Source organism: Phaseolus vulgaris, chromosome 2 (assembly GCF_000499845.2).
Source record: "Phaseolus vulgaris cultivar G19833 chromosome 2, P. vulgaris v2.0, whole genome shotgun sequence".
In the NCBI taxonomy this organism is placed as follows: domain Eukaryota; kingdom Viridiplantae; phylum Streptophyta; class Magnoliopsida; order Fabales; family Fabaceae; genus Phaseolus; species Phaseolus vulgaris.
In genome coordinates this window covers 45,441,406-45,466,046 of record NC_023758.2, presented here as the reverse complement: position 1 = coordinate 45,466,046, position 24,641 = coordinate 45,441,406, and the positions used below count along the sequence as shown (strand labels likewise).

General features: G+C 33.3%; 1 protein-coding gene across 2 annotated transcripts; it reads right to left on the bottom strand.

The window, feature by feature from the left end:
• Positions 1–2,401: 2,401 nt before the first annotated feature.
• On the bottom strand, positions 2,402–24,422 carry LOC137812597 (structural maintenance of chromosomes protein 5). 2 transcript variants are annotated; one of them, XM_068614687.1, is made up of 30 exons: positions 24,192–24,422; positions 23,283–23,460; positions 23,043–23,196; positions 22,080–22,153; positions 19,988–20,137; positions 19,791–19,895; positions 19,481–19,626; positions 15,516–15,627; positions 15,142–15,297; positions 12,692–12,813; positions 12,459–12,603; positions 12,313–12,378; positions 11,799–11,930; positions 11,620–11,718; positions 11,341–11,506; positions 11,095–11,240; positions 10,874–10,937; positions 10,655–10,779; positions 10,413–10,490; positions 9,637–9,709; positions 9,451–9,554; positions 8,566–8,682; positions 8,417–8,494; positions 4,844–4,943; positions 4,709–4,763; positions 4,402–4,450; positions 4,235–4,322; positions 4,083–4,155; positions 2,744–2,847; positions 2,402–2,661 (listed from the first exon to the last, which is right to left on the bottom strand). In XM_068614687.1, exons 1-30 carry the CDS (start codon positions 24,230–24,232, stop codon positions 2,600–2,602), a joined length of 3,162 nt encoding a protein of 1,053 aa, XP_068470788.1. In that variant the 5' UTR covers positions 24,233–24,422; the 3' UTR covers positions 2,402–2,599. The 2 variants fall into 2 exon arrangements, with proteins under 2 accessions (XP_068470788.1, XP_068470789.1); XM_068614688.1 differs by having other exon boundaries at positions 11,341–11,445; positions 11,598–11,718; positions 24,192–24,387.
• Between the last annotated feature and the right edge of the window lie 219 nt (positions 24,423–24,641).

Below are 24,641 nucleotides of genomic sequence, written 5' to 3'. Positions count from 1 at the left end.
AGTAAAAAATATAAAATCACAATACATTATTTTATTTTTTATTCTAGTTGTTTCAACTTAATTTAATTTTTAATTGAAATTTAAATACACACCACAATTATTTTTCGACTCAAGTTGAGTTTAAACCAATTTAATTTTTCTAAATAAAATCCAAATATATTGTATAATCTTGGATTTAAATCTTATATATGTGTAAAATACTATGAAAGAAGATGTTGTGATCTATAGTGATTCTACTGAAATTTATAAAAGAAAAATACATATTCGGAACATTTGAGTAAGTATATCCTAAATCTATGTCTTGTTTCATTAGAAAAATACACTTATTTAATTAATAAGTTTATTAATTTCTCGTTCATATATTTTTGTTTCCATTTTTTAGTTTTATTTTGTTATATTATATTAATTATCAAAATTGTGTTCAGTAAAACTAGTTCACGTGAAAACTTACAAGTCATAGGAGTTGAAAATATACAAACTTATAAATTAGTTGATTGATTTTAAAGTCCACGTTAAATTTAGCTATTTGAAGCAATTAACAAAAATAAGTTAAAGGCTATTATTGTGTAATAAAAACATTTAGTTTAGTTAAACGATTAAAAGTTGGTCAAAGTATTTTATAAATTACTCTTTCTTAGTTTATAAATGTAAGATACTTATAAATAATACATATATTGAAAATTTAGTTAAGTTAGTTAATAATATTACATTTCTTTATAATTTTAATATTTTTTTAAATATCCTTCAAAATTTATATATGAGAGGAAAAGAATAAGGGATTTTCAATTTTTACAATTAAACTCTTCCATTTTTCAATCTTCGTAGGATTTTTTTAAAGTTTTAAATCACCTGGTTAAGGGATACACGTGTCTAAGTACTTATAAAATTTAACGTTGGTCTAATCTTTAGAGGAGGAAAAAATATAGTTTATAATATTTTCTAAATTCCAATTTTAGTCCTATAACTTCTTTTTTATATGTTCGATTTAATCCTTTGGTGTTAAAATTTCCTTTTAGTCTTTTAAATTTAAAACATATATTTTGGTGTTTTCCATTATATATTTCTACTCAAGAAGAACTAATAGTTAAAGTTGTATACCAAATATAATATTTATTAATAATATTAAATGTTTTTTTATATATCATACAATAACCTTAAATATCAAAAGTTTAGAAGAGGAAAAAGTAATTCTTAAACAAGGGGTAGAATTATAGAAAACAAAATTGTACTGAAAAAGCAACATAAAAATAAGACTTGGTTCGCTTTCCAATACGGGCCTTCTACTTTATTTGTTTTAGCCATTACACTAAGGCTTTCGCTTTCTGCACCCCAATTTTCATCATGCACTCCCAAATTGAGTGAAATAACCACATTGTGCTCCGTTCATGAGAACAGTGCAGAAGAAAAGAAGAGAGAAAACGGTTGAAAAACTCATTTCGGAAAATTTATTTTGGGAGGTATATGAGAACCTTGCACAAATTTTGCTCCGGAAAGTTTGTTTCATGATGTATTGTGTTTCAAAAATTTCATTCTCCAAATCTTGTTATGAAAATCTTATCCTTATTCATAAATCCTGTTTTGAAAATTCCAAAATCCCGTTCCATGAATTTTAGAAAACGTGTTTTGGAAAAAATTAAATAGGTAATTCGAAAGTCATTTTAACGATAGTTTTGATGTTCAATTATTAAAGATATCCAATCAATAAATATAGGATAATTGAGCATGATAGTTGATTTAAATAACGAATACAATCATTCTACTTATAATGAGTTAATGAATAGATACGTTGAAAGAATTTGAAACATTAATTAAACCTTGTAAATATAAAAGAGTAAGTAGAAGGAACGTGAGAAAATTATCTTATATATTCTTGACATATTAAATTGAAACAAAGTCTTACAAAACTTATTGAACATTTCATAAAATAAGAGAAAGGAAAAATGAACTGAATTCTTGCAGGATTCCAATCTGGTACGATGTAAAGCTAGTGGGAGTGGCATGGCTGGTTTTGCGCAGTTGAAAGCTTTTTTGTATGAACGGTTTTAGACCACATGTTCTGAGGTACATAACGGAGGAGTTAATTAATTTAGAGGAATTCATATAGTTTTCTTTTAATCAAATTGAAATGAAGTGCTTAGAGTTTAGGATTTCTGGTGCTGTTTGTGGTTGTATTGAGATGATTTAGGGTTTCGGGGAGTGAAGTTGAAAGAAACAAATTGAATTGGAAAGACGGTGGATGTTGATCTTGAATTTGGGAATCAGTTCCAGTACTTTTTTATTTGGTTAATTGGGTTTATTTTAATGTTTAATGTATCATGTGTGGTTTTGTCACAATTTCAAATCCAAAACAAAAATGTATAAAACATAAGTATTACGTAACATAATAAGGTGGGAAGATTGGTTAAACAATACGAAGAAAGGCGTAACTGAAGATATTAGTTGGACATGTATCGGCTATAAAGAATAAATAGCACTGCGCTTGGAGAAACAAAGGTGTTAATTATGATAACAGCACACATAAAAAAGACATTTACAATACTATAAAACATCTAAAGGACCTTTTCTAACCCTTCGCTACATAAAGACAAACAATGTTGGTTTAGCAAGGGGTGTTTCCAACAAGCCCTGTGATAATACTCCATCGATCACCAGTAGTCCAGACTGATTCACAAACACAATATCATGTGAGAAATATCAGCAATTAAAAAGAATTGCATAGCTTTTGTTTGGTATGAGAAATTACCCTTCGAGGGTTGCTCAATCCAAGGGCCATTCATCACATTCAATATACTGCATGCTTCACTATATTGCAGATCTGGTAACAATTTTGGGGTAAGTAAGAAACACCTGCATTGGATTAATAATAGTTTATCATTTGGCACCCATAAAACTTGGGAACAAAACATAATTGCGAATGACGCGCCTGCGAAGGTCAACCTTAACTGTTTGTTGTACATGTATGATAATGTCAATTATAGAAACTTCGAATATTATAAGATACATAATTCCACATAAAATAGTATAGGATGTTCAGTGAAGTATTACGTGTTTGGTTCCCCCTTGATAAATAGCTATGTTTTGAGTTCCCAAAGTGCTTGGATAATTATAAATTTGTATTGAAGCTATTGGGAAGTCCTAAATCAGCTAAGTTCAATTCTTTAAATGCGGTTTATAGATATATAAGTTGATCAACTTCATTTAACATCAATTGATTTTAACGATGAAATCTAGTATTTTGGAAAAGACTACCTGGCTAGGATTATAACTATCAGGAAGTAGAGTGAAACTTCATCAAGTGAAGTATCATAGAGTAGAATACACCGAAATGTCAACTCTTAAGGACAATGCTATGATAGAAACTTCGGTATTATGGGATATCTAAGTCCCACAATGAATAGTATAGAATACACGGTAGAGTATAAGTGTTTTTAGTTCTCCCCCTGCGCTCAATCCAACACCCCTTGTCCATGGAAATGGGGTTCTTATCACTAATAACACCAAAACTAAGGAACAAACAAGCTTTTCCAGTTCAAAATTATAGATTGGAGACGAAACAGTTCGAGTCACTCTAGCAAGTTTGACTAGTGAGAATTTACTACTATCTTTATGCTTATTTTCTAGGTGATAATGTACATGCTACTAGCAATGCAACTTGGTAATTGCATGATAGTGGATCATGAAAATCTTGAATTTCAAGAGTTGCTAATACCGTCTTAGCGCCTAGCGAAGTGTATATAGGAAACTCATGACCTTCACAACCAGGAGATCTGAATATTAATGAAATTTGGGTTCTCCATTGTCTGAGCTTCCCTTAGGTTATTGAGTACTGTCAAGTAGAATTTTTGGGGTCCAATTTCTTTAATTTCTAACTGATTGAAGATTATTCTTTTTTTGCCTATAAATGAACAAACACATTTAGCAGTGTTTTAGCTGATATAGCAGATATACACATTACTAATATCCCTGGCATTTCCCTTTTATTCAAGATTATTTTAAAAACAGAAAAACAATCTGACACACTGTAATAACCTATAACTGACCAAAGGAACAAAAAGATGAAGTGATAATCTTTTAGTACTCACTGGGGTGTATTTGGCTTGCTTGCTGCTCGCACTAATTGCTGGAACATCTTCCTTTCATTTATTGGGTCCATCCCTGAGAAAAACACAGTCAAAGACCGTCTTTAGAGAGCTGGTGTAAATCTGGAAAGAATTTTCATCAAACAGTTACCAACCTTGGTTGATCTCATCAACAACTCTAAATGGGCAGTTTGTCAGATCTTGAAGGGAAACAAGATAAACAATAGTTGAAACTGATCGCTCCTAGAAAATCAAACCCCAAGGTTAATTAAGGGAGGAAAACATAGGATGAATGTAACAATAAATAAATTCTTTGCAATACCCCTCCAGATTGATGATGGGCACTCAAAACATTAAGTTGTCCATTTTCTCTGCGAGTGATAATATAAAACAAATACACTCTGTTAGCAGGAATAAAAATAATAAGAGACTGAGAAGTGGCATGTCCATTTAAACTGAACAATAAGAAAAATAATGAATTTTTAGCACAATTTAGGTAGGTCCAACCAAGTCAGCGTCTCATCTTAATATTGAATGAGTGGAATCCAGGAGTCACATAAAATGACCATAAGATTGAACGGTATCATGTGAGGGCACAAAACACAAAACAGGTTCAGAACATAAGTTACCTGAATTTAACTTTTATCAGTATTCCAAATTGATCAAAATCTATATCATGCTCATCTGAGAACACATGAAACATGTGTGAGGATAAAAGGGTAAGAAAAACCCAGCAAGTTAATATCAATTACCATCTAACAAACCTAGGGACACTTCTCCAGCAACTGCCATCTCTTGGAAATTATAACTGAAAGTTTCATTTATTTTTACCACAAGGTTTCTCAATGTAGGAAGCCATTTTCCCTGCAGAAAAAAACATAAAGTTGATAATTTCTCTTGATAATATTCTAAAGGCAACCAGAAACCCAAAATATTCATACATGCTTACTCTAGTGCACAGGAAAAGGGATAAATATGTCCATACAATACACACTACTACTAAACATGCTATAGTTCAACTTGAAAAAAAAAATACTCAAACACTTGTGAGCAGAAAACTGATTCCATTCAAATTGATAGTAAACCAGTACAGGAGACTATAAATAGAGCTCTATCACCCTAGAATAGTGCTTACAAAATTTCCTATAGGATCCTACAGTATCTTAACTGTCATAATTACAATTACAGTGATTAACAATATCTCCTTGTAACTCAACAATACCTTTTCATAACTAAACACCCCTCTCAAGATGAATAAATATCTATCATTACCAGCATGTAAGCGAGATCACAAAACTGTTTCATGGGAAGTCCCTCTATAGACAAATCTGTCAGCTTAAGTCCTAATGGGATGCAGGAAGCAGTGATAAGACCATTAACCAACTTTTCTTTGATAAAGTGTTGGTTTATCTTTATGTATTTTGTCCTATCATGCTGAATTGGAGAAATACTGACTGACAGTTTATTTATTATCACAATAAAGGGTCATTGGTTTAACACTTCACTTTAAGATCATTCAAAATAATTTTCAACCATAACTTGCCATAGCTTGAAATTCAGTCCCTTCACTTTACATTGCGACTACATTTTGTTTCTTTTCAATTCACCAAGTTTCCGATCCAAATACATGCAATATTAGAAGGTGGAGCTCCTATCCTATCAGTAACAGACCCTTCTAGAGTCTGCATTAGTACACATCTCCATATCTAATTTGCAATCCTTCTAGAACAACCCCCCTTCTTGAACTTGCCTTCAAATATTGAAGGATTTTATAAACAACGTGCAAGTGTCACGCATGAACTTGCTGACCACATTCACATTGTAGTAAATAAGCTTCCCTACAATCCTCTGATATTGACCCTTATTCATAGCAAAGCTATCTTTATCACTCCCAAATCTATGGTTTTGTTCTACAGGAGATATAATGACTCTGTAATCAATTTTCCTTGTTTCTTTAAAAAATTCTTGAACATATTTTCTTGTGGAAATAAATATTCTATTTTTCGAGGAGGTAAGTTATACCCCAAGGAAGAACTGAACCACATATTATCCTTTCAAGATCAATTTCTCATATTTATCATCCATTTAGACCAGGAGAATAGAAGGTTTACCTTCTAAGTATACATTATAGAGATAGTTATGGTCACCTTGACTCTAGTGATACTCCAATGAAATCATAGCCTAAGTCTTTCAAACGAAGCACGAGGTGATAGCTTGAGTCCGTACAAAACTTTCTTTAACTTGCATACTTTACCCCTTTCTTCAATAGATCCAAAGCCAAGAAGAATTCCCTGGAAGACTTCTTCCTCTAGATGCTCATGTAAAAAAAGGCATTTTTCAAATCAACCTGTTGCAACTCCCAACCAAATGTGAGAGAATAAAACTGACAGTCTCATGATAAACACCTTAAGTCTTAGTAAATCCTCTTAAAACTAAACTTGCCTTGTAGGGATCCAACATACCATCAGACCTAATTTCACAATATAAATCCACCTGCACCTCACAACCTTTTTATCTTGTGGCCTATCAAGAATCTCCTAAGTTCCAAGGCACTCATCTCTTCATTCATGGTCTGTACCTAATTCTTATTCTTCAACGCCTCTTGAACTAATGTAAGGATTCTAATTGTATCAATGCAGAAAGAAAATTGTTTTTCTTTTCTTTAAGTGTTGGGTTATATAACCAACCCAAACAATCATTTTTACAAAACATTAACTAGGCCACCCTACCCACAATGAACTAATAGCCTCCTTCAGTATTGTTCAATCTTGCTGCCACTGATGACAAGTCCTTTCTTTTCTATCTGATTCCTTTTTATCCAATATCACCCACCCTTGTGGTGTTTTGATTTGATTTTCTAGACATGATATTATTATGATGGTTATCTTTCATTAATTTTGCATCACAATTATATTTCTACATTTTTTTTAATTTATCTATAATGTATTTATAATGTTCGCAATGCTTCCTCCGTAATCCATTACGACTTTTGATATATTTCGTAACAGACTTCTGAGGTCCCCAATATTTCCATTATCTAATATTGGCAATATTGACATAAATTTGTTAGCTAAGGAGGTAGGAAGCAGTTAGAACAACATCCCCCCAATAAGACTTTAGGACAACCATTTGGAAGAGAAAGGCTCAAGTTACTTCAAGGAGACGTCCATTTTTTCTTTCAACAATCCCATCAATTATACCGCATTGGCTTCAGAAATAAAGTTATGGATCACCGAAGTGGAACACCAGGCCCATCTCACCACACGTCTTGAATTCGCTTGCAAACCATGATAATTGAAGAAGGTTACTGCTCATATTTGTAGTATTATGCAATCTACTATTCTCAACCCATCACAAATGTAGCTTTCTTCCATACGAAATTTGTGAATTAATTTGAAGTGAGGCACGGGTCTTTTACACCAGTAATATTGTTATAGACCAAAATTATAGCGATGAAAAGAGTAGTAGAAAATATTATGACACTGGAGAATATGTTATTCGCAATGAAAAAGAAACTACAAAAGTTGGAAACCTCCCAATGTCCATAGCACAGCTCCTCTAAGAGAAAAGAAACAGATGCTCCCCACTACTCATGCCAATTCTGTTTCATAACAACCTCTTGACTTACACATGCCACCTTAGCTTGAGGATTTCACTTCTTTCTTTTACATGCATACACCTTCCATACCTTAGGTGTCTCATGCCTCTCATGGGCTAATGGCTCCTTCGGCCCATAAACTAGATGGGCTCCAATAGTATCTAACGACTATATGCATGGTAGTCAAAATTGAGATCTTATGGTAGACCAGAAAGGGAAATATGAATCGTAATTTGGGAGATCATAACATGGATTGTCCTAGTTTAGTTGGGAAATTAGTCTAGCAAAATCTTTAAAGGATGGTACCTAGTGTCTATAAATTGTCAAGTTTACAATGAGTCGTGTTAGTTAAAATCCTTGCACCATTTTCGGAAAGAATCAATAATAAGGTTACATCTCCATTTTGCCTTAGTTCACTCCAATGCTTAGGGTCCTTCTCATATTACAAATCAACCTAATATTTTATCACCTTTATAGAATGATTTGTTCCTTGTTTAATGTATACAAGTCATAATCCTTATTTAAAGTAATCAAATCATATCATATTTCCTTTGTTTAATGTATTCAATCAAACAATATCTCTAACATATTATAGTTTAGAAAAATCAACTCAATAATTGCACTTTACAAACGCATTTACTATGCTATAAATGAAGTTTATTAAGGAAAATAGCTTGAATTAGTTTAGATTATATCATAGATTATTGTCTTGAGCGAAGAAAGCTGATACTTAACTGACCTTAATGTTATTTAATTCAGCCAAACACCGTGTAGATTCCTTTTTGTCTGCTTCCAGTTTTGCTGCAAGATCTTCTATCTATAAAGTAACTGTAAGTATAGATGATACATACAAATAACCCAAATAAAATAAGACAATAAAAAGACTACCTGCCGTTGACGATCTTTATATTGTTCCAATATGTTATGATTGACAAAGAGAATTGAATTGGCTTGAGAAGTGGTATCCTGGATAGCTGCCTCCAGTTCCTCAATTGTAGTAGGCATCTAGATTAGAAAACCCAATTCTTGTGAGTCCCAACTCACCTATTTATATAAACTGCCTAAACAGCATTTCACCTTATCAATTTCAGTGATGATGAGAATACAAAAAATGAACAAAATGCTGATAATTATAATTGTTAAAAGTATGATTTGGAAGGAAAAAACATATTGAAGATTGATTGTCACTTTAACAGAGTAATTGACTGCTATGTTGGCTGATAAAGGGTCTCGTGTCAATGACATTTGTAACAAGTTTTTCTAAATTACAAGTGTGGAATATCATAAATGCAGTGTTATCCAAAACCGGTTATGGCGGCGCCATGGTGGAAACCAGTGGTGGATTTATTGATCATCATCACAAAGTGGCAGTGGCGATGCGGGTTTGACATGATGGGCACTATTTGCATCATGGGATGCTAGCAGTGAATGGAGATGGAGAAAAGGACGGAGAGAAGGAGGCTGTGCGGTGGCAAAAAAAAGAGAACAGTGATATGTGCAGAGATTATCTGACTAACATAGCTAGACGGAAAAAATTGTTTTGCATGTGATACATAGATATCTGAGTTACATCATGTTGACATTATTTTTGCCAGAGATCTATTATGATTTTCAATAATATATAATAATATTATATGGAAAACGATGCTTTTGCATTCATATATGGCCTTTTAATATGCAGGAAGTGTAACCTTCAGGATGAGGTAGTGGATTGCATCACAAAATATCAAAACAAGAAATGAAATTCATACTGATTTTTTTTCTAACACAAACCTCAAGAAATTCCTTCTTTAGCTCAGGTGTAAGCTGAGCAATTGATTTAGCATACTTCAAGGAATCTGTAAGCTTCTGTCTACAATTCTCAGATTCTTTCTTACCTGAAAAACAAATATATTCTACAAATGAGCCACATATTTGCATCTTGCAGAATAAAAAACTAATACCAAAATAGTTTCTCACAGTTTTCAAAGTGCAATGATGCTTGCACAGCCAAATTGTCATGCTGCTTCAGGTTGGCGTCCATTTCTCCAATCTAAGAAAATTAAAAAAAGTATACATGAGAGAAAGAGAGAAGCAGAATCACAAAGAAAAATGCAGAACACAGAATTGACGCAAGATTCCACACAAAAAAATAGTAGCCAAAGTTGGGATGCACATGCGGGCCAATGGAAATTCAATTCGGGAAGAGCCCAAGTTCCAGATCAGTTTGAAATAATGCCAATATACAGTAAAGGATGCAAACCTCACATTTCAAACCGAAGCTGAACCTAAACCCACATGTTAAGAATTCATATATCATTATTATGCTTCTTTTAGACTGCTTATTTTCTTTGGTTTAAATTATTGTTTTCAAATTATATTTTATGAGAATGCTAGACTAGATGATATCCCTCTTTCTGATATTTATCCTAGAATCTCTCTCAGATTGCAAAATTCTATAATTTTAACCTTTTCTGACAATAGCAAGACAGGGAAATTCTATGGATTACAGTCTCTTTCAGTCATACTAAAAAGTTAAACTCTCCATTTCTATCTCTCCTTTCATTCTCAATAAATTATATCTTAGTCAAAAATAAAAATAAAATTCATTGCTTGAACTTCTAAGAGGTAAAATTGGTGGTTAAAGAATTACAGGTTTAAATGTAATCAATAAAAGCATTTCTACATAGATCGTGAGTAACAGTCTGTTACATGTATTCTGAGCCACATAAGTGGCATGACTGCTATTTGATTACCTTTGCATCAAATTCAATAAAAGCCATACGTTGCTCAATAAAAATTCTTCTGTAACTCACAGCTTCGACAAGAAGATCCTGTCAAGAATATGATGGAGACCAACAGCATAAAAATCATGTTATACTTGAGGGAGGGGAAAAGATAAAAAAGAAACAAAAATACAACACATTTATTGAAGTAAACATGCAGTAAGCCTTCAAATAACAAATTTCGAAGCAGTGAAAGAATAGAGATTAATTACCTTAATTTCCATTGCATTATGGAAACGCTGAATATTATACTTGGAAGCCTGATGAACAAGCTTTGCTATCTCAGTATCTAAATCATCCCGTTCCTCCATCACTTTTAAATACCCTTTCCTCTGATCTAGAGGTCAAAACAAGATATTCATTTAGAATATAAAAGTAAAATGTTAATCAGAAAAGCATTCAAATTTTTTAATACAGCATATTCTACTCACCAATACGGCTAATGAGTGTTTGACGATTTCTGTGTTCATTCTGTACTGTAATACTAATGCCTTCCTGAAAAATCAAGAATGAATAATATTTCAAGTAACAAATTTAACCCAGATTAGGTTAAATTCAAAACTTTAAATCAACCACCTACAAGTCCCTACAACAAAAGCCCCAGAACAGAGAATCAGTACTTTTAAGACAATATAAATTTCCAGCAGCATACCCACTGCTTGCGAAGATTGGCAGCTTGATTCACTAAGCTTCTTTCTTCATCTTGAAACTTTTTAACACATTCCTCCAAATTAGCAACGACTTCTTCAAGCTCCTTTTGCTGAGAACGCAGCTTCTCAATTTCCCCAACATTCAAATCTAAAATTACAATAAAAGGGGAATCGGTGGCAATAAAAACCATCAGTAAAAACTAGACTTCATCTGTATGCTGATTCTATGCATTATAAAAGTGGCATACTATTCACTAAAAGTTGTGGGCGTTCCACTTGTTGAACGACTGTAGAGACATGATTTCCATATCTAGACTTGGACCAACGGTAGTGATTTTCAGGTGTCCACAAATCTGAAATTCCCAATTTTGGGACCTCATCAGCATTCTGATCAGTTTCGTTGGATCCAATATACTGATACAATTGCAATTAGAAAAAAAAAAAAGCAGACATAAATAGCATAACCAGATTATATAAACAAACATCCACAAAAATGTTAGCTTACAGAAGAGACAATAGAGGCATACTGAATAATCTAGATTAAACTGGCTAATCAAAACCTCCTTCACAGCAATAGGAGCATCAAAAATTTGATCCAGCCGGGAGTATATGCCAAGAGCACGCTTCTGTTTGGATAATAAAATACTGAAATATTTAGATTGATCAAAGGCAAATTTAAGAAAAAAATATCCCACACCAGACTCACATCTTCAGAATTTTCAAAAGGCTCTCTTTGGTGGCCATCATCACCACCAGTATAATTTAAAACTGGCACATCAAAGAACTGCAGGTGTTTCACCAAAAGATCTCGATCACCAGAATCTTGTGTTATGAAGGACTGTATTTGAGAAAAAAAAAAAAACCAACAGCAGAGATAATAAAGACCAGTATAACTAATTTAAAACCCGACCAAAAGAAAGCAGGGTAAAAATGAGCAGCACTAAAGCAAAATTTATCGACATTAACGGTGAAAAAAGAAAGTGAAAAAAAAGGATACACATAAAGAAAAAAGATATCATTGCACAATATTGTGCACACAGTCAACACCAGAGAAGAAAGTTAAAAAATAGATTATACAGCTTAAAACAAATATTGGATAAAATATTTAAAAAAGAATTAAATACAGAATTTTATTGACATTCAAGCTGAACAAAATTCAGCAAGTGAGTTTTGCTGGTAGAAAATAGAGACCTTTATTTCAATAAAATATCAAGGATTACCTTCCAAGTGTAGTGAGCCACTTGACCCTCTAGATATGCAGCATGAACCTTATTTGATACATTCACCTGAAATTTCACTCAACAATTTAACAGACTAAGCAAGCAGCCCAAAAATTCATAACAGCATGATTTCTGAAAACATGTACCTCTACTAAAACTGGGCCGTAAACCTCCTTATTGAATTCCTGCCGATGTTCTTGGACCCATTTATAAGCTTCAATAATTTTTTCAGCCCCTGACCTTTGTAATACATGCAAACACTTCGTACTTTTATTATTCATTTCCATCAACCTGCAAATTAGGCAATATAGGTTCAAATATATGAACTTACATCAGTATCCAATGCAAACGTGCACTTTAGTTTTAATATAACTTCTACCTCTCTTTATTCTGCATCATAAATGACTTCTTACGCTTTATTTCATTCTCTGCTTGCGACTTATTCTGCCTCACTTGATTAGCAGAATAATCCAATTCCCCAATTTCAGCTCTTAGTCTTTGCTGGTGGGGAAAAATTCACGTTACCATAAGTGTGCAAGTACCAAACAAAAACACGTCTTTTGTAGAGTACAACATTAGATAAAGTTGCTAAAAAATATTCAGTGAAATGCAACAGAAAATGTCTACAAACTCCAAATGAAAGACATCTTAATTGAAGCCAGAGATGGTGGTGCACCTAAAGTTGATTTGTATGTTTCTCCAATTGTTAATGATAATGAAAGGTGGAAATGTCATTTGATGTTTACTTTTTATTTTGTAATTTTTTATATTTTAAAAATCATGGATACTAAAAGTTCACATGCAGTTTTAAAAAGGTGCCCGTGCAAGGATGGGATGAGTTTCTATTCAGCAAGTGTGCTTGTGCTAACCTCTTGGCATCCCTACCTACAAACCTTTTCTTACTAAATCAAACAAGTGATTAAAAGTAATCAACTTCATTACTATCTCGTTAATCATCACATTTACATCTCAGAAGAAGATTGCAACACTGGATTTGTTAATCCTGCATATCTATTTTGGGAGTGTTACTCTATTTAGGAGTGTTACTCTATTTAGGCTTCAATTTCCATAAGAGCATATCTCTCACAAATCATTGGTAATGATTTGGGAGGAGCTTTGCAAACATTTCATGCACATATGCATGCTTGCACCAAATAATTGTGCATTGTACAGCACACTATAACTCTTGTAGGTAAAATCATGGTTGAATTCTTGGCTCATCGTGTAAAAGCACTAGTCATGTCAATCACCACCATGATTATAATTTTGTTGTAACCCTAAATAGCAAAAAATTGTTCCTCTTAAAATTCCGAAACTTGCTCAAACCTCTAATTCCAAGGAATCGTTGGGGACAAGTTAATTTTTTCCTTTTCATTTAGGACAAGGTTAAAGTTTATGGAATGGTACATAGGTGTCTAATAGTTATTATATTACAAATAGAGGGCTCCACAAATAGTTAGGTTAAGGAGCCATGAAAACAGTGTAATTCAAATAGGAGAGAGTGTGCTCTCATATATCACCCCATTAACTTGGAATTCTTGGATGCCAAAAATTTTGTTCTAAAATAATAGTTCTAAGATGAATCTTTCCCATTTTAATTGTTCTTATTTTCATCCTATACATGTTGAGTCTGTCACAAGCTCTATATGATTGATGTTCTATGGATGTCCACACAAGAAATGTCAAGATACAAAATTATTATATACAAGAAATATTAGTGTCTTAACTATTGAGGAAAAGAAACTAGAAAATTGTTTAAGGTGATTTTTACATGTACAAAGAAGGTCATTAAAAGCAACATTGGGCAAAGCATATTACATGGTTGGTAGCCCGATAAAAAAGAGAGGAGGCTTACATGGACTTTGGAGGAAATTGTCAGGAGGAATCTTATAGAGAACAATATCTATGAAGGATTGGGTCTTTAACAAAGTCCATTAACTCTGTGTAATCCATCTAGTCAATCTTACCTAGAAGAAAAAGAATTTGGTTTTTTATGGCCTTCATATAATTTTGTATTAATTGATATAGGAGTATTATGTTGTGAAAGGAGAAAACATATGAACTCATATTTTCTAGTGTTTACGTCCAACATCACTTTCACTATTGCCTCAACTCTACAAGATGTTAGTGTGATTTGGTTAGGTGTAACCATCAATGTTATCAATGCTACCAAGTAGAACCACCCACACATGCCTATAGTGAACTACAATAACATTGCTATTTTACACCACAGTAATTGTTGAGATCTCACATCAACTATAGACATAACATAACCAAATTATTGTATATAAGTGGATACAAACCTCAACTTACAAATCAGTTTATAGATTTGAGTTAGGCTTAAAGTCCACTTTCTAAGTTAGCATTAGAGCTTATAGGGAGGTTTGTTGGGCCTATTGTACTACCCGTTATCGAACGGGTATCGGACCACCTACAAATATATAGTCTCACGCTTAAGATGTCTAGTCCTCAATGTAAAGTGGTGTGTTGGAGATTCCGCATCAACTAGAAATATAACCAAATTATAGTATAGAAGCGGGTGCAAAACTCACCATACAAGCTGATTTTATATGATTAAGTTAGGCTTAAAGTGCATTTTCTAAGACTAGTTACACCTAGTCATGCATTGTCGCAACACAATGAGCCAAGGTGGATGTTAACATTATTGAGATACAAAAACAAAATATTAAATTTTAGTCACTTAGGTCCTCGTCTTAGAACACTTAACAACAAAAGCCCCTTTTAGGATAGTATTTCTAGTGATGATGAAATTTTAAAACTATTACACAATAATGTGAATGATATAATTAAAGACATATGAATACTTACAAGCTCATCCTTGGGAGGTACATAAGAGGGTAGGTTCTCAAGTTCATGTTCAGCAGTAGCAAGTTCCTCCCTTGCTTTTACAAGTTTTTGTTGTCGTGTCTCTTCTTGTCTCCTCAACTCTTCCATTTCTTTGTATTTTCCTTGTAATTCCACATCCTACAAAGTGATAACAATAAATTAAAATCACACACAACTACAACTTATCCAATAGGGCACAAGGTAAATCCACAAGCACAGTACCAAAACAATAGTCAAGTTTTTCATCGTCATAGTGCCTTAAACCACCGCAGGCAAGAAAATCCATGAATGAACAGAAAGACGTGAGCTTTACATATTGTTAAATTATAAAAAAAGGTACAACACATAAAGGTTACCAATTTGTTCTCCTCCTCCATAAGCTCGTTTCTCTTCTTTGAATTCTCATTTATATTGCGATTAACCTTTTTGCATTTTGCATCTATTGCAGCCTTCTCTTCTTTATGTTTCCTGGTATAAATGAAAAATTATAATTTATTATATTAGATCTTAACAACAAAGAGTAGGTAAGTTTGCCACACAATGACATGTTCATCAATAGAAACTCATTACAAGAATGCAATGGTTGGTAAGGCTACTAACACCACCTAATCAAAAAAGACTAGGCCACTGTATTTGTCGTTTAGTGGTAGATCTCATAGGACATCCCCATCCATAGCTTAATATCACAGGTACAGTGATCATAAGACGAATAAATCTAATCACACAATAAGCCAGCCTTAAAATACTTTCATAATTAGGAATGATCTATTCCTCATAAAACTCTTCATTTTGAAGCAAACAAAACAACAAAAAATTTCACAATGCAACTCATATAACTAAGGCCAATACAAAGTTGTTGATAGCATATCACAGGGGAATTGTAGATCCCCAAAACCCATAGCATCACAATTATAGAATTGGTTAAATCTATACATGGATTGAAATACTGATAGCCAACTTATTGATGATGATCTTCAGTGACATGCTCCCAAACAGGAATGAAAGAACAAAGAGACAAAAATACAAAGAAAGAAAGAGTACAAATCATTAGGATTTTGAGAGCCTAATCTCTCCCTATCAATTGTATTATTGGGCTTCATCTGACTATAGGTCCATCTAATGGCAAGTCTGTGATGGATAATGATATAGTGGAGGTCATGCTTGATCCTTCCCCAACACTATCTCCTATAAAAAATTAGGTATCCTCAAACTTTGTTTCAGCTTAACATCAAGAATTCATATCTACATGGTGATCTTAATGAGGAAATCTAAATGCAGCAACCTCTTGGATTTGTTGCGCAGCGAAAGTCATTGATATGGTATGCTGTCTACTCAAGTCCCTCTATGCCCTCAAGCAATCACTTTGTGCGTGGTTTGAAGGTTTTCGGATTGTCATTGGCAGTTTAGAATGAAATGCAGTGATGCTAATCATTTTCTATTTTACCTTGATCCTCCCCTAGGATTTACCTATCTTGTTGTATATGTGAAAACATTGATATCACACGATATGAAAAGGAGGATGTTGTTCCAAACAAAAGATCTTGGTCACTTGAGATAATTCATTGGTATAGAAATTGCACATTCCAATGATAGTTTGGTCATATCTCAAAAAAATATGCTCAGACATTCTACAAGAAACAAGGATGTTAAATCCTAAGCCTATAAACACACCAAAAAATCCAAGTGTGAAACTTGAACCTGACCAAGGGGAATTGTATTTCAATCCTAAGAGATACAAAAGCTTAGTTAGCAAAATCACTCCAATGTGACTTGTCCCAACATCGCCTTTGTAGCATAGCAAGTCAATTTTTAATATCTCCTTGTCAAGAACAGGATGCAATTGTAAAAATCCTAAAGTATATTAATAATGTTTTTGGCAAAGGCTTCATTTATGAAGATAAGCGTTGGGTATATTGAAGCGTTGGGTATTTTGCAGGGTTAACGAACAACAGACTCTTTGATTCAAGGCAATGTGTTTTTATGAGAGATATTGAAATATCTTAGAAAAGTCAAAACAAAATGTTGTGGCAAGATCAAATGTTGAAGCAAAATATGGCCAAAACAACTCTTGAAAGAGCTTAAATTTGAAGAAAGTTCCAAAATGCACCTTAGGTGACAATTAGACAACATTAAACATGAGAGGATCAAACAAAATTGAGGTAGATAGTCATTTCAAAAGAGAAAAATGGGAGTCTAAAGACATCACCGCTAGATTTGTAAACTCTAGGGAATAGTTGGTGACAAATTCACCAAGTCTCTAAGCGGACCAAAGATCGATAGCATTTATATACCAAGCTAGGCACATACAATTTATATGCTCAAACTCGAGAGGGAGTGTTATAATTATAGAAATAAGGGGCATATCCTATATGATAAAAGATATCTAGATTTTATTTGTACTATTGGGAACACTTTTATTTACTCCCCAATCATAACTTTATTATTAGAAGATATCAAATCTCTTGTATTTATTGTATTGGTTTTGTTTTCTCAATATAAATAAAGGATATTTGTTGTCTAAGGAACACATGATTTCAGCTCAATGTCTCTCTTTCCTATAGTTTAACAAGTGTGAGAAGGTAATAGGTGCAAATAGAGGAGGTTCATCAGTTGCAACAGCAAGACCTTCAAGCTCTAGGTACCATGTTAATAGTTCAAAGAGAATTTAGAAAGATAAACTGAATAGTTATGAGAAACTGAAAAATTGATTTCATTCCCAACAGTTACAATATCATGTATTTATACAATGAAATAGTTCTAGCAGACAACTCATTATAGTTGAGGATAACAGTCAAAGTAACTGACTTGCTAGAGTTAACTAATACCCCCGAGATTCAGTCATGAGCTGATCTCGGTACATTATTCACACGCCTCTAAAGAATTTTAGGGTTCAGAGAGTTTGAGAGAAACACTAAACTAATAAACTGAAAAACCATCTCATTCTCTGATTCTCTAATACATATAGAATAATATACACAGTGTACAGGAATAAATGTAGTTACCAACTTCTTCCAACAGATAGCACATCTAGAAGAAACCAACTCCACAGAGTTGACAAACCGTTGCCAGTAACTGATTCTGTAACTAACTCTTCTGAGCTGGCAAATATCTAATGCTTTAATTCAATTACATATAAATTCAACATGAAGTACAAACAAATTCAGAGTTTATCCTTAAGTATGAGTGCTTTACCATTATCAAATAAAAGCATTTTTGGATTCTAGCTGATGTGGCTACACACATTTATCTTAAAAATTTATTTTTGTGACTCCCGCATTTTTTTTGTCCTTTAAAGCCCAACATTTCAGCTCATAAGTACAAGGCACAGTTACAGGTAAGGGCTTCCACCTAAAACACGGCTTTGACTTTCAAGAGACATTCTCACCAATTGTCAAGCTTATCACACTTCATGCTGTGCTTACCTTAATGGGGCTTACTTGAGGATGATATCTACACACTATGGCCCCTAGGTTTGAGTTAGAAGGTAAGACACTTCTGAGTAAGCTCCATGAGACTTGTCGAGGAAGTCTCACTTTGATTTAGAAGATATGACACTTGTATGTAAGCTCCACTAGGCTGCTTATGGCCTAAAACAGGCCCCAACGTTGTGAGCTACTAGTAAATAATTTTTAACATACGCTAAATTGGTTATATAATTTTTTTAACACGGATATGAAGGTGTTCAGGTGCACAAGTGACACCAAAAAAATAATAATTCATTAAGATAAGAACTTGTTTGACAGAGTTTGGATATGCCTAGGGTAGAGAGATATTGACTCTCCATTACAAGAAAGAAAGGAAAAGCAACACAATTTGAGAAATAATTGAAGCAAAACAATATATGGAATTATATACTCATTGCATTCAAGTCTTGCATAGTGGAACCAAGGTATGAACTTGTAATTACCTTATTCTTAGTCCTAGTGTTTCTAAAAATGTAAGAAATTTTTTTCCTAGATTGGAATTTGCTTAAATATAAGATTAGAAACTTGGGAGAACTACACCACAAAAGCTAGTCACTATAATTAGAGAGACCAAGGACTAAAGAACCCCCACATTAAGGAACTAAGGTTTGAGCTTCAAAAAAAGAACAAGACACTTTCTTTCCTTGACTAGAGTTTCTGTAAATTTAAAATAGCTAACTCTTTTGCATCTGTGTATCAAGAGAGACCACCATAATAACTGTTTAATCAAAAGTACAGACCCCCAATATCAAGCCATGCAAAAATATAAGCAACCTTCACATCCAGCAACTCAAAATACAAAGAATAAGATCAGAAATTTAAACAGGGAAGTATAGAAGTACGAAAGACCACCATACATAACAGGTTCTTTAAGATCATTTAATAACTTTGCAGCTTCCTCAAATGCCTTTGCTGCATCATTCTCACGCTCCTTAGCTTCCCGGTATTCTGCCTGCTTCATATCATATCTCAGCCATGGCAACTTCTTTTTCATTGCTTCAGCCTACATAAAAAGATATAGCCATGATTTTTCAAAATATCCTTAATACAGTCACGAGTATCAGAAAACCACCTAAACAAGAAAGAAAGGATGAGCTTAGCATATCAGAAATAAAAGAGAAAATATCATAAACAAATGATACAGTGTTTGGAACATATGCGACAAACCTTGGCAAGAAGTTCCTCTCTTTGACGAACACGCTCAACATCCGTCTCTAATTCAGCATTTCGTTCCTTCAACTGTTTTAAGGTTCCTTCATTTTTCTCCAGAGACTAAAATTGAGTTAGTGAAGTGACCCTCAAGTGTACAAGGAAAAAATTTGTTGGAGATCATCAAAACCATTGTTATGAAAGGGTGACCCTACCAACTCAATATGTTTCAATGAACGGCTTTTATCAATTAGTGTTCGATGTTGCTCTGGAAGCTGTGGATCGCCAACAGCCTTTTCAGTCTCTTCCAGAAGTTGAACAGGAGTTAACTTTGCAAACTCACAGACCCTGTCTTGTGGTAGAAACTACAAAAGCCAAGGGTTCCAAGCTATCAGTTAGGCAGGAGAAAAAGAAAAACAGAGTATTAGCACAAGTCAGAACCTAAATTTGAACTAAGGGAGTGTACACTATTACAAGAAAACGTAGACAATTACACAGATCACTGGGATAAAAGGGATGAAGAAACATTTAACGTTATTAAGAAAATGAAAATAATTAAGAAGAGAATTTGGAGAGAAAGGCCACAAAGAGGCAAATTTTCATTTTCAATAAATATTCTCAATTTAATTTTTCAAATAAAAGAAATAAAAACAAATGTAATGTCTTAATCTTTCTGATTATTGTTATAAACATCATGAAATTTTCCTGATTTAAAAATGAAATTTTTCCCTCCCGTTCTCAACCCCTCCAAAACCCAATTGCAACAAACCCAGAGGGAATGGAACTTATTAAGTCCTTTTTAATTGTTTTCACCTTAAGAACTTATGAATTTGTACATGATTTAGTCATCTATGTAGTTTAAGTTTATTTAACACCAATGTACTATCACTATCACATTTTATTATTGTGATTTGTTACATTTCTTTATTATGATGTCAAAATACTGAATTATTGTTGTATTACGAGTATTATGTTATGCTTATATGTCATTAATAGATTTTTTTAATATTATATTTTATATTATTATTAGGTAAACTTTTGAGTTAAATCAACGAATTGATTTATGAATGTTTTACGAGTTTATGTAAACTCTCAAGTTTGACAACCTTGAAAATGATACCCTTTTCTTCTCTTTAATACTAAATAACAAGAAATTACAATTGCATAAATCTTAAAATCAAGTACCAAATAACAATTGTATAAATGTAAGTAAACTTTACAAGAGTAAACAATTATTGCAGCGACGAGACATATATGTACTCATCCTCATCCCTGATTTAAAAAGTCGGGTATTACCCATACCAATACCCATTTCAGGTCAATTTGGGTATTCCCCATCAAAATTAGAACAGGTTCAAAAGCCATCCATGTGTTACCATATAAGGAGAAGGAAAAAATAGTTTAAGATAATAAGAATATTGATGGGTTAGATAATTAGTTAGAGGGGTAAGATAGAAATAGGGGAACAGGGATAGGGAATTTTCAGATTTATTGTTATTGTAAATTCATTATTGGCTTTGTGAAAGGAGATATCCTTTGTGCAGGGGAGAACCTTGGAGGAGAGAGTGCCCACACACCTATTAATCCAGAACTAGGCCACACAAAACTATCAGCAAAATGGAGTAGTTGAGCGAAAACATAGACACATTGTTGAACTAGGCCTTACCTTCTTAGCCCAAGCCTTTCCTTCAACTCAATTTTCGGGATCAAGCCCTTAACTTAGAGGGAGGTAGAGAAAATTATATATTCAGTGTTGCAGAAAAGAAATTGCTCCAAGGGCAGGATTGTGGCCACCCTTGCCATGCCGAGATCACAATTGCCTTGATCACTTCAGCAAACTCAGACACAACAACATTTGCATAGCAACACATCACTGTTCCACTCCACTAAACCGCTATTGCATTCACCCCAACCACTATTGACTACTATGACAAGACATGGGAGCAAATACAAGATCAGAACCAAAGCTCTGATACCATGTAATTTAGAAGAAAGAGATATCTATTATGCTTGATTGGTCAGAAATATGTGTCTTATAGGCAAAGATGGCTAGAATAAATACTAATGACCCTGATTACAAAATATAAATAAGGGAAAGACAAAAGAGAATCAAATTGGATTAAAATAAACTAATCTTTATCTTATCTTAACTACATAAATCTTCTAGATCAAAAGAAAATAAAATCATATTAGATTTGAATACTCTTGTTTTAATCTTAACTACTTAAATCTCCTAGAATCCTTACTTGAAATTAAAATTTAAAACAAGTACATATATAGAGCAGTCAATACAGATCGTATGCTTACCTGGGTCAAATTATTGACTTGTATGTTAAACCTTTGAATGGTTTCAGCCACATCCTTTTTAGACACCACATTTCCTGAAATGAACACATTGACAAATCGCATAATTATTAAGGGAAACACTTTGAAAATTCTCTTAAATGCTAAAAATTACTGCATTTCATTTGCCACTCATTGAGCAATTTATTTTTCCCTTGCAGGATGGATAGAAACTCTCAATACATAAAATTCAGATATAGAGGAACACTACAAAGTTTAAGTTCTTAGAACGAAGATTCATGAGGAATATGTATAAAATTTAAGAGAAAGAAGTTCTCAAAACATAAATTGAGATATAGAGGAAACCTTCAAGGTTTAACTCTTAAGAAGGCAAATTTGTGAGGAATATATAAAAAACTTTAAGAGCAAGACACTCCAAAAAGATGCAGATGTTCCAATAGAGCTGTATTAACATATTGCTCAGTGCCCCAGAACTTTGAAATCATTACCTTCATACATCATAACAAATAAACAAAAACTACTGTTGGATAGAAGGAATACCCAAGACCCTATGCTCATAAATAACACAGAAGATATTGATCCAAAGAGAGGTGACTGCTTTGAAGAGCAGAAATGAATTTCATACTTTTCAAGAACCAAAACTAACACTTGTCCGAATATGAATCAAACCAACCCCATATCTTGTAATATAAATCTATCAAGAGGTCATGTTCGTAACCATTCAAAAGAAAAGAAAGTTGTATTCATTCAGTTTTAAAAGGAAGCTAAGTAACTTCAGGTAAAAATATAAATGAAATTAACACAATACTGAGCAGCCATCAGAGCTTTTATATTAAAACCAGAAACCGAATACTTTTGTCAATTTGAACTATCCTCTAATGCAGTATCAACTAAGAGACATAATAATAACAGTCAAAATAATAATAGCATTCAGTACAATTAGACGTCTAGAGTATTTAAACCAACCATTGAACAACCATTCAGACTTGTTATTAGTACTAATTTTCCGCATAATGGTAATGTGTTCCTCTTTGTGGTCCCCTCTCAAGGTGATCTTAATGTAGCCAGATTCTTCTCCACGCTTCACATATGCCCCAATACTTGTAGCACGCCCAAGCAACTGCAATAAACAAAGTCATACACATTGCAATTGAAAAATAACAATCCTAAGAAACCTGGTCAAGAGCAGAAAAAACCCAAACCAACCTGGGGCTCTCCACAGAGGCCAAGAGCGATAGCACATACAAGCGAACTCTTACCAGAACCATTGGGTCCAATTACAAGATTCAGTCGAGGCCCAGGTTTGCATTTTAAGTAGTCAAACGTCATGAAATTACAAAGCTCAATCTCAAGAATATTTCCCGGCATATAATCATCGTCCCCCCTGAAACAATGTTTGAATCATCAGCTCCATAATCACAACCCTTTCATCTATTTCAAAAGGGTGAGGGAGGGAATACTCATTATTTGAAAAGTTGAGAGTGAAAATTTGATTTTAGTTTCCTCATCGCCATAGAGTATATGATGAAGTACGGAAAAGTAAGGTCTGTTCTTTTCCCGTCTTTGAAAACTATTTTCTGTTTTTACGAAGAAACAACTAATTGTTTGATAAGAGTAATTTTAAAAAACTATTTTCAAAACTGAATTTCTTTCTTATATTTTAAAGAGAACCAAAATTACCCCCGAGCGAGAGCAGAAATTTACAGTCCTAAACTAAGAAACACATATAACATTAACAAACCCTAAGGAATTGGTAAAACGAGATAGAATTCGCATCTAAAAGTCACAAGTTTGCATCCTCACTCGCTCTAAGGAAAGGTAAATGCAAGTTCTTTAATAAGTGCTTCTTGACCCTTCGGTATTCACTGTTGACAAAAGCCAACGAGAGATGATTTGACAGAAATAATCAGCAGTGTTTTTTTTTTATAATTCTGAAACAAGGGTAATATTTATCTTAAATGAGAAAATCACAGTGGCGATTCAGTTCGTGCTGTATATCTTTATAATCCAAACAACAACAAAGCATAAATTACGAGAGAAGAACAAAACCGACAACAACTGAAATTACGAGGAAGCAAATCAATAACAAGAAGGCGAGCAACAGCGTTTACAAACCTAGTTATTTTGGGGCGCTTAGGGGGGCGAGATTCCGACATTCTTTGTGCTCCTGCGAAGTGAAAGTCTCCGAAACGAAATCCCAACGAGAGCTATTGATTAGGGCTGCGACTTCAAAGAGAATATCTCAGAAAATGAAAGAACATTTGGCGCCAATTAATGACTACTTGCTTTTCATAGACATATGTAAGACAGTGATAAAAAAAATAATAATAACCAATGAAAAAGGTCAATCCGTGAGTCTAAATTTTAAAAACATAAATGAAATAGGAAAAGAACAATAATAGTGAAAGAGTGGTGGTGATTTAAAAATTATAAACAAAAAGATAAAAAGGTAGTGGGATGAATAAAATAAAACATAAAAAATATGTAAATCAAAACATATATTTTTATTATATATACTAACAAAAACACATGGTCTTCCACTTAAGTGTATTATTTATATTACAT

Coding starts and splice junctions, on each gene's coding strand:
- LOC137812597 (XM_068614687.1), bottom strand. CDS start 24,232: ATGTCGGAATCTCGCCCCCCTAAGCGCCCCAAAATAACTAG. Junction 8,495..8,565: donor ATAAAGATCGTCAACGGCAG/GTAGTCTTTTTA, acceptor GTTACTTTATAG/ATAGAAGATCTTGCAGCAAA. Junction 2,848..4,082: donor AGCAAGCCAAATACACCCCA/GTGAGTACTAAA, acceptor AATCCAATGCAG/GTGTTTCTTACTTACCCCAA.